This window comes from Triticum urartu, chromosome 1A (assembly GCF_056163025.1).
Source record: "Triticum urartu cultivar PI428250 chromosome 1A, HENAU_Tu73, whole genome shotgun sequence".
Lineage (NCBI taxonomy): Eukaryota > Viridiplantae > Streptophyta > Magnoliopsida > Poales > Poaceae > Triticum > Triticum urartu.
This window is the reverse complement of record NC_141873.1, coordinates 283,070,579-283,081,220: the sequence shown is the minus strand read 5'-3', so window position 1 is coordinate 283,081,220 and position 10,642 is coordinate 283,070,579. Positions and strand designations below refer to the sequence as shown.

Here is a 10,642-nt window from a genome sequence, read left to right as displayed (position 1 = left end):
CTGGACCTAGCGTCCATCGCCCACCCGCAGTCAAATGGCCAGGTCGAGCGTGCAAACCGCCTCATCCTCTCCGGCATCAAGCCCCGACTGGTCGTACCACTGGAGCGTTCGGCCGGCTATTGGCTCGACGAGCTGTCAGCCGTCCTCTGGAGTTTGCGCACTACCCCAAACAAGTCAACTGGCTTCACCCCTTTCTTCCTTGTATATGGGGCCGAGGCGGTCATCCCAACCGACATCGAGTTCGACTCACCTCGGGTCACCATGTACACGGAGGCGGAGGCCAAGGAAGCACGTGAAGACGGCGTCGACCTGCTGGAAGAGGGCCGGCTGTTAGCCCTCAGCCGGTCCGCCATCTATCAGCAGGGTATGCGCCGCTGCCACAGCCGGAAAGTCAAGCCAGGGTCCTTCCAAGAGGGCGATCTTGTGCTCCGGCTGATCCAGCGAACAGCCGGCCAGCACAAGCTCTCGGCCCCTTGGGAGGGCCCCTTCGTCATCAGCAGAGCTCTAGGAAATGACTCCTACTACCTAATCGACGCGTAGAAGCCGAAGGCACGCAAGAGAGATGATTCCGGCAAGGAGTTAGAACGACCATGGAACGCCAATCTCCTCCGAAGATTTTACAGTTAAAAAGCAGTATATATCACGCTAACTTTTGTACTAAGTACTAGACAAAGGGTCCCCCGAGGAGCACTCGGGGACTCCCCTTTTTATCTATGGTTAATGGGTATCATGACTATGAATATGTTACTACATTTGTCTTTTCGTCCGGCACCAGGCCTGACCAGTCGGCCCGGGGACTCGCCGCCTTAAGTTATATATAAAGTTCTGCCTGCAGTCAGACAAGTAGTGTGCCGGCACCCAAGCGCCCTCTTGCCAAAAGTCGCAGCTCGAAGAATCGAATGTCCGACTAGCAAGAGCCAAGGGCAGGAAAGGACGCCCACACGAAAAACGGCTAAGGACCAACGAATTTATATAACGCGAGCCGACCTCCCACCCCGCCAGCCGGCTAATAGAGCAGTCGGCTGGCCGGCTTCCCATTCACCTTGCTGCAATCTAAGAAAGCCCGAGTACTTGCCTTCCCAAAACAACCAAGTCCTTCTCCAGCCATAGACTGCAGAGCAGCTGTCCGGCTGGGAAGGCGGTGGCCAAGGAAAGGCAGCAAAGGAAAAAGCCGAAAGAATGAAAAGCAAATGTGAACGGAAGCCAAACACATGCATAATATGTACACAAAAGACCTTCGAAAGGCCAGCATTCAACATAGTCTGAATACACCCCCAGTGGGTGGAACTGTGCAAATTTAAAGATTGTTCAAAAGAGTAACAAGCAGGAAAGCAAGGACGGCGGATCAAGCCAGGGGAACAACGGGCAAGTTGGGCAGGTTGGTGGAGTCGGCGGTGCCGACTGGAGGAGTCACCGGCTGGCGAGTCTCGACATCGTTGCTAGAGGCAAGATCGGGCTGAGGCGGGCTGGTCGCTTCACCATCCGGTGCAGCGTCTTCATCATCCTCTCCCTCTTCCCCTTCGCCCTCATCACTGGAGGCAATCTCCTCCGCCGAGTCCTCACCTTCGGCCGGGTTTAGCCTGAACCACTCCTCTGGCTGAGCGACGCCGGCGTCATCCACCTCAGGAGCAAAGGCGCTGGTGTCGATATACTCGGCGATCGCCGAGGCGCGCTGGATGATAGCCGGCCGTACCACCTCCAGCTCCTCGTCAGCCTCCTGCCGCCAGGTGCTCAGGTGGTCCAAGTTCAGCCCAGGATACCAAGCTCGGACAAACTCCAGTGCCCGCCCAGCGCCGGATCGGGCCACTGACGCCTTCCAAGCCTCGAAGCGGCCGACTGCGACCTCCAGCCAGTCGGCGGTCCGACTTGGGGTGCGCGGGATCACCTCGCCGGGCCAGAGGGCGGCCAGCACTTGCGCCCCGGCGCGCTGAAGACGGCGGAGCATGCGGTGGGTCGGCTGCAGGCGGGCTTGAAGCGCCAGAAGCTGCTCCTCAAGCGACCGGCTGGCACCCGGTGCAACCTCGGCCCCCGCCTGCCGTCGCGCGTCGCGATAGGCCTCGATGGCTTGAGTGGCGGCAACAGAGTAACCGGGAAAGTAATCTGCACAAAGAAGAAAGCAGTGGCACAAAGTCAAAGGACGAACCAGATAGTAGGAGGCAGGCAAAGAAACGACGAAGAAGGCGGCTCACCGTCGATCAAATCTTCTATCCGACTGTAGCCTTGACTCAGCGCCTGCCTGGCCTCGGCCCAGTTGGCCGCCTCGGTCTCGTATTCGGCTTTAAGGGCGGCCTCGCTGTCCTGCGCCGCCTTCAGGGCCGCCTTGTGGCTCTCCTCCTGGTCGGCCAGCTTCTTGGCCAGGCGGTCACGCTCTTGAGCCAGGGCGGCGCACTCGGCCTCCTTGGCGCGAAGGGCGGTCTGGGCTCCGCTCAGCTGGCTCCTCAATTCAGCATTGGCCCCTGCAGATATGAAGAAAGAAGTTGTCAGGAAAAGATCCGACCCGACTACTCAACAGTCAGCTCGAATCTCAGGGACTACACCCAGTGGGTGCACTGACGCGCCCCCACTTGAGACAAAAGATGAAGCACTTACTCCAGCTCTCGGTCAGATCGGTGGTTTTCTGATTCAACTCCTGGGCCTGGGAGTTGAAGGCAGCCGCGTGGAGGTTATGATACTCCTGCAGACGAGATAAGTGATACAAGTAAGAACAAGACGACAATTAGAGTCTACCAAGAATTTCCAAGCCGACTGCTTAGCAGCCGACTCAGAACTCAGGGACTACACCCAGTGGGTGCGCTGACGCGCCCCCACGGAAGAAATCAGGAGCAATCAACAAAAAACAGAAGGACTCACCCGGATCACCGTTCGCGTCGTGAGAAATTCTTGGGTGTACTACTTCAGCGCGGTAGCTTGAGCCTGAAGCCGGTTCCGGACGTCCTGCGCCGCCACGTTCAGCACTGCCGTCCCATCGCCAGGCGTCCACCCGGACGAGCTATCGCTAGCCGCTTCTAGGTCCTGGGCCGACTGATCAGCGCCAGCGGCGTAGTGGGGATCTGGCGCTGAAGTCGCCTTCTCCGTGCGCTGACGGGACGGCGACAGGACCACAAGGTCCGCCCCGACAGTCGGCTCACCTCCGGCCGGCTGCGCCAGCGGCCCTCGGGCCGGCCACCTTGGCCCTTTACAGTCGGTGGCGTCGGTTCCGCCTCCTTCCCCTTCGCCGGCTGGCCGCGGCTGGTCTCCTCCGTCGGGGGCACTGGAGTGTCGGGTGCCGCGGCACGAAGGGGGATGACGAGCAGTGGAGGTTGGTTCCGCTGGGCCTCCGCCTCCTCCTCCGTGGCCACGGCCTCCGCCTGGGCCTTGGCAGCCGCGTCGGCACATGCCTCCGCCGACTTCTCCCTCGCCTCCCGAGCCGCCCTCCGCTCTTCCGCCTCCCGCTCCTCCCGTGCTTCCCGCGTGTTTCGCTCCGTCGCTTCTAGGAGATCGGTGCGGGGATCCACACGGCGGGAGCTTGAGGACACTCCCGCGGGTCCGACTACGGAGGCGGCAGGGGCCCGTTCAAGAGAAAGCGGGGCCCTGTTTTTTTAAAGTCAAGAAGAAGGCTCAGAAATATATTAACCGAAGAAGAAAAAGAATGGCGTAAGAGCGGTAACACCTACGCTGAAACCGACTGCGGCTGCTTCACCACCTTGCAGAAGCGGGCCGCCTTCGCGGCCACCTCATCCCGCTTGGTCGCCGCCGTGGTACTCTTGGGCTTCTTGGGCCGACTGCGAAGTGGGTCGACGCGGCCCGTCGTTTCTGCGCGCCGCCATGGGGAGCCGGCGCGGCGGATGGGCCCGCGCTTTCGTGATCGGGCGCCGGCTGACGGCGCCGAACAACTTTGGCCTCGGCATCATCCGGCTAATCCTCGAAGGAGGCCCCAAGCCCAGAGCCGCCTGCCTCGCCCCCTCCCCTGCGACGTCTTCTTCCATGGCGGCCGCCCCCAGGTCCGGGTCGTCAACGTCGTCCATTGTGCGGTCAGGGAGGAACTAGCGTTCCACCCCTGCAGCCCCGGTTGCCGGCGGAAGCATGTGATTCTGCCAAAACAGGCCGACTGGTTAGGAGTCGGCCATCATGAACCCGGCGACAAGGAAAGAAGAAAAGAAGAGAAACTTACTACCGGCGGAGGATTGGCGCGGGAGTACGGCCCCTTGCCGTACTGCCACTCCTCAGTGAGCTTGTAGTTGGAAATGTAGTTCACCATGTAAGACACCTCGGCGTGAGGCATCTCCTTGGTGCTGAAGCGGGAGCACCCGGCGCTCCACGAAGACGGCCACTAGGTCAGACCCAATCAGGCCCCCCGACTGGATCATCACCCGGAGCCGTGCAACGGAGGCGGCCCCACCCTGAGACAGCGACCTGGCCCGGAAGGACCATGAGGGCTGCCTCCCAGCCGGCGGTCCAGCTACGTAAGGCGGCAGATTGACGAAGTCGCCTTGGGGAGCGATGTTCTTCACGCAGAAGTAGGATTTCTGCCAGAGCTTCATCGACTGGATCAGCGGGATGGGCGGAAACGGGTTGTTGTTGCTCGTTCTCCGCATGGCGATGAAGGCGCCGCATGGGGCCGGCACTCCCGCGACGACAGTGCCAAGCTTGCACTGAAAGAATTCTCCCCACAGTTCGAGGGTGGGGAGGACACCGAGAAAACCCTCGCACAGGGCGACGAAGGCCGACAGCAGCATCACCGCGTTCGGAGTAAGGTGATGCGGCTGGAGATGATAAAATTTGAGGAAGGAGCGGAGGAACCCGCTCGCCGGCAGGCCGAAGCCACACAGGCAGTGCGAGCGGAAGATTACCCGCTCGTCCTCCTCCGGCGCTGGCGAGATCTCCCTCTCCGGCGCAAGGCGGACCCGCATGAGATCCACGCCCGGCAGCCGCCGCGTCCGATGGAGGAACTTGACATGGTCGTCGTGGACGTTGGAGCCGTCCCAGGAGCTCGACAATGCCATGGGGACGGCGCGGCGATGAGAAAGGTGCGGCGAAAGAAAGGCGCACGACCTAGCTACGGCGAAGCGACGGCAAGCCAACAAGATTGGCGGGAAGGCCGAGCGGCGGCGGGTAGCTGTCGCGGCGGAGAGGAGGAAGAAGAAGGAGGGGGCAGAGCGAGGGAGAGCGCGCGAGCGTCTGGCGCTCCCCTCCTCTCCCCCTACTTATAGCCTCGTGCGGCGAAGCCGCGGAGGCAGGGTGTGGGGGGACGTGGGATTAACTGCACCCACTCCCCCACGCACCGCGATTATTGCGCCTTCACGGCGTGAGGAAACTGCCGCTGGGGGGCGCGCGGTCCATCCGGGCCGCAGAAGATCTGCGCGTGGGCCGAGGCCCTGTAGTGGCGGGCCCCGGACTGCGGCGGCGTCCTGTCACGCGCGTGGGCTGGCAGGCCCCTCCAGCCGCGGGGTGCCATGTGGCGCGCAGGCGACGAACGATCAGCTCGCAACCCGACTCGCACGCCAACTGGAACCCGCCTTCAAGCTTCGAAATCTCTAGGAGACGGCACGCCTAGTCAAAGCCGGCTCCCAGTTCCCGCCCCCTCAAGATAGGAAGCTGACTGAGCTCCTCATCTTTTTTCTGCCTCGGAGCCTAACCAGCTCCGGGGACTACTGTCGGAGTAAATGACCACGGGTAGCCTAGTCGGCTTCCCCTGGCACTTCAGAAAAATTATAGGCCGATTGAGCCTCCAAGCGTCCAAGACGTGGGGCCACCTTCCCCCAGCCGGCTACCTCTCAAGCCGGCTGTGCAAAGGTGGCCCAGCCCTGAAATCCTTGAGAAACAAGACCGCGAGAAGGCCGACTTCAAGAAGTCGTCCATGAGAAGGTCGACTCCCAGGAGCCGGCCCCTCAGCAGGCGGCTAAGATCTTGCCCTCAGAGTCTGCACCCACATAACAGCGACAAGACGGGGCGTGGCTACAGTGAAGGCTGCCACCCCCGATTCCCAGGGCATGCATGGCCACAGTGCGCCGTACGGGGCGGCCATCACCCGTCCGGCGCGGCACTATTGCCACGTTGATTGTGACGTCACCCACGGCGAGCGGTCAGTACGACCCATGGGTGGCGGGCCCCCTCAGTCAGGGAGACGCCAAAGGCGGCCAGGCTTCCCGCGGTCGGCCAGGGGTACGGCCGGCTCCCAATAGCCGGCCAGCTCTCTCCCTCGAAGGAGGTCCTCATTAAGGAGATAAGACAAGGTAAGGCTACAGTGATGAGCCGCCTTGCGGCGGCACTGTAGCCATGCTTACGAAGACAAGGCAAGGCAACAGTAACCCGCCTCCGACAAGACTCCCGAGCGGTGGGGCCGGCCTGTCGACCAGAGGGCCGGCAGCCGGCGGGGCCTACCAGGCGGCAGGCCCATCGGTCGGCGGAGAAGCCGGCCAGCGTAGACACAGACGGCTGGGGCCCGCGCCCCACCGGATTACCATTGTAACCCTGGGGGGTAGGCCTATATAAACCCCCCAGGGCACCCATGCAAGGGGGGATCTCTCTCTGGATAGTTTTTAGACACCGAAGTGAGAGGAGGAGCAGGCAAGCCTTGCCCCTCTTCATCCTTTCACCAAACAGCTCAAGGAGCCTCTTGTAGCTACTTGCCAATCTAGTGACCATGCGGAGACCCCGCAGAGCAGCAGTAGGGGTGTTATCTCCACGAAGAGCCCTGAAGCTGGGTAAGATTCGCCGGCGTGCATGTCTTTGCCTTATCCCGTTTCCAGGCACCGGCGATGTTTTATTGGCTCCCACAATGATAAGCCACCCGTTGGCATATGTCGCACCAACCACCCGACAAATATAGGGTGGAGGTCGGTCGAGTCATCTAGTTTGAGGGAGCAAATTAGTGAGATGGTGAAGGTCAAAGAAACTATGTTGGCGAGGCATTGCAAAACAAGGTGGCCTTGGACGGGAAGAAGACACAATAAAAATAGGCAATGTGGGAGAGAAGATGTGTCTTCGAGGAGCGGAAGATTGCTCTTGAGGAGCAAAAGAGGGCGACGAGAAGACCACCAAGGAGGACCGGTTCTTGATGATGAATCTGGATGGCATGGAACCCATGGAAAGAGAATTTTGGGAGCTGAAAAGAATGGAGATCATATGACGGAGGAAGCTAGAGCTTCAAAATCTTATGGCTAGTGGTGGTGGTGGTTTTGGAGGTGTAGGTGGTGGTGATGAAGCTTTCGGCAATCGAGATGGTGACGCTTCGGCCAATGGAGTTGATGGTGGTGCTTCGGCCAATGGAGTTGATGGTGGTGCTTCTGGCAATGGTGGTGATCATTTTTGTTGTTGTTGTTGACGGTGCTACACGATCTTGGCAAAATTGATGTTCCTGGATTTGATCATGTTTAATTTTATTTGATTGCATATTTTTATGGGCAGACTTGCTGCCTCTTATATTGCACTTGATTTTGGATGTGTACTATTGTGGCACGAGTATTTAATTCGGTGTGGTGCATCTATTTATAGAAATTTCTAGTTGATGTCAAACTAAAGCCTGGAAACTGATTTGAGGTACCAAGAGGGTTTCGGCGCGAGCCCTCTTGGTACTGTAAATAAGTTTTCGAGCGAATCATAAAACATTTTAAGGGCAACCATTTGCGGGATCTGCTAGAGATGCGCTTAGGTTCACAACCACCAACTCATGCCGTAGGTGCCACGAAAAGGAGGGGCGAAACCAGGAAAAAGCAGCATCTTCATCGGGGCCACATCACTGCATCCTCGAAGCCACCCCACTGAGCCACAAAGGAATGGATCTTTCACCATAGAACATCCGAACCCCTCACATCGGTGCAGCCGCCACCTCCGTCACCTTGAAGTTGTGGCCCTCACACGCGTAGATCGGACCCAAGCCGTCACCGGATCCAAATGTGCCCATTGCGGCACACCTCTGACGTGCGCCACCCTAGCTACTAGAGCTTCTGCCATGCCCCAGGGCAGCCACAACCACACCCATTGCATGCCCGCTGGCCGCTAAAACAAGGACAAAGACGGGCGACTGCTATTAGATCAAGAGCTGAGGCACCGACCACTCCACCCGCCACACTCCTTGACTTCACCGGAACCAGATGCGCCTCCGCTGCCACCTGACGTCGCCCAGCCATGCTCCCAACTCACGAGCGCCAACCGACACACCCATTTGAACATTGACACAACAATGGCATCTCTTGCGCTCACACGGCCCCACTGGCCACCAAATGTCACGAGAAGCCCCGCCGCCACCGTCCGTCATCCGGGATTTGCCCGGTGCCCTTCTTCCGTGACGGCGAGGGCGTAGGAGGGAGAGATGAGGGTCGACGCTACTGGACTAGGTTACCGCCCATGTCACTTGGGAGCGCGACACATAGTTCTTTTCTTTGATTGAAAATTGGGCAGTCGACCAGCGACCCTGCCCGGCCAACTCCTTGTCCGCCTGATTGTGCATCCCATAGCTGTTCGATTCATTTTTCTTCCCACAACCGATTCACACATGCCCAAAAACGTGCACCCGCGCATGGTGTGGGCGTGTGGCCACCTTCCCGCCGTCCCCCGTGTCCTCCATGGCCACTGCCCTCGCCTTAGTCACATCTCGCTGCCCTCGCCGTCGTCGTCGTTGCTTCTCGTTCATCGGTCGTAGCAGCGTGCCACGCCGGTCGCAACTTTTCTCCTGGACAGTCGTAAATACGGAGCACCACCGGCTCGCCGCCCCGCGGCCTCGCAACATCCAGCGAGGGCAGTCGGGGCATCACCAAGCACAGTTGTAGCAGGGCTTACCAAAATATACTTCCGGCAGTACAGATAAAAAATGTACTCCCTCAGTTCGTTTTTATAAGACGGTTTAGACAGCTTGCTTTGTACTGTATTTGGCAGTGTCTAAATGTCTAAAATGTCTTATAAAAATGAACAGAAAGAGTACAACACTTAATTGGTGATCAAAAGCTGTACAAATATGAAACAAAACCTTAGCATATGTGAAACAAAACCTGTACAACTACACTCACATAAGAGAAATAATAATAACAACCATAAAAGATAAGAGAAATAATAATAATATGCAGAAAAAAGGAGGAAGGAAAAAACATACATTATTAGTAATTAGCTCCACATTAGCTACACTCATGCATATACATCATACGTTTGTACACACACAAACTTGGTATGCCACAGTTAGTACCTCACGTACTTCAAAGCAACAGAAAGCCAATTCAGAAAGACAAGAAAACATCCTTTCTGAATCAGCGCGCCTAAAAGAAAAGCAAGCAAACATCAATATACATACATACACTACTTACGTACATACATATATCAAACTTAGCTTAGCGCATACATGCATGGTGAAGCACTGAAACCCAGTTATCCGTAGTACCCAAGCTTCAAATCCAGCATGTCATTCAGGCTGCTGCCTTGGTCGCTCCTCCGCACCGGAGGTGGCCCAGGAGGCGGCAGGTTGAGGTCTAGAATCGCCGTCTCATCGGTCGACATTGGGGACCCACTGCTGCCAGTAGCGGCGATCACCACCACCCCCGAGCAGGCCCTATCCCAGTGGCACCGCTTATGCCCGCCAAGAGCCTGTCCGCTGGCGAATCCACGGTCACATACGCTGCACTTGTGTTCGCCGCAGTTGGTCGGCCCCGGCACCACTGACGCGGACGCCGACGTGCCGCAGCTCTCCATTCCGCTACGAGTAATAGCAGCAGCATTAACGACCTTCTTGCCCTTGCTAGCGCCGGGACGCGCACTGGAGAGCATAAGGAGGCTGGAAGCGACCTCGCGCTCCTGCACGGTGAACTGTCCGGCGGGGGCGACTGGTGCGGCTGCAACGCCCTGGCAGAAGTGCGCCGGGGGCGGCGTGATCCCGCGCCACTGCCGCTCTGGGTGGCATCGCATGTGTCCGAAGAGCGCCTTCCATGAAGGGAACCGCTTTCCGCACTCTGTGCACGGCGGTGTGTCGCCGATGGGCGAGCACCGCGGTCTGGGGCTGGCGCCGCCCTCGGGCCTCGGCCTTCGTGCGCGCGGCTTCGGCGAGATCAGCACGGACGCGAGCCCAGGAGGGGGCAGCGCCAACGTCAGCGTGAGTGTTGTGTCATGGGGATGCGGCGGAGGAGGAGGAGGGGGAGGCGGAGCCGCGGGCTCAGGAGGAGGTTCCATGGAGTTCTCTCCGGGAGGCGGTTGTGGGAGGAGGGAAATGGAAATGGAAAAACCGCCATCAATTGTGTGCGTGTGTGAAATAAACCCACTGTCGATGCGTGTTGCGCAGCCTACTAAGGTTTTCAGCCCACGTTAATAAAATCCTTTTAGCCCATTGGGCCCAATAGCTGTTCAGATAACAAGTGATCGCTTGCCCTGAAAATAAAATAAAAAGTGATCGCCTAATTCTGGAACTTCCTAAAAAAAGACAGCACACCCGTATCTTTTTCTACTTTGTTCGAAAGGACCATCTAGCATTCTGGCTCACGAGGAAGAAAATTGGTGGAATAGAATGTATTTGTGTTTGTAAAAATGCCCCTTCTGTTTCTCACCTCCTTTTTGCAGACGATTCTTTAATCCTGATGAGAGCCAATGCTCATAATGAAAGCACACTTAAAAGGATATTGGATACGTGCAAGTTCAGGTCAGATGGCGAGTGCAACTAAGTCCAGTATTTTCTTTAGCCCTCTAA

At 58.1% G+C, this 10,642-nt stretch overlaps 2 protein-coding genes across 2 annotated transcripts; both read right to left on the bottom strand.

The window, feature by feature from the left end:
- Positions 1 to 1,345: 1,345 nt before the first annotated feature.
- LOC147990880 (uncharacterized) lies at positions 1,346 to 4,982 on the bottom strand. The gene is made up of 5 exons (XM_087538434.1): positions 4,780 to 4,982; positions 3,129 to 3,570; positions 2,590 to 2,674; positions 2,190 to 2,456; positions 1,346 to 2,100 (listed from the first exon to the last, which is right to left on the bottom strand). Exons 1-5 carry the CDS (start codon positions 4,980 to 4,982, stop codon positions 1,346 to 1,348), a joined length of 1,752 nt encoding a protein of 583 aa, XP_087394560.1.
- Positions 4,983 to 9,080: 4,098 nt separating this feature from the next.
- LOC125532828 (zinc finger protein ZAT3-like) lies at positions 9,081 to 10,145 on the bottom strand. Its single transcript, XM_048696722.2, has one exon. It carries the CDS (start codon positions 10,129 to 10,131, stop codon positions 9,337 to 9,339), a length of 795 nt encoding a protein of 264 aa, XP_048552679.1. The 5' UTR covers positions 10,132 to 10,145; the 3' UTR covers positions 9,081 to 9,336.
- Positions 10,146 to 10,642: the final 497 nt, after the last annotated feature.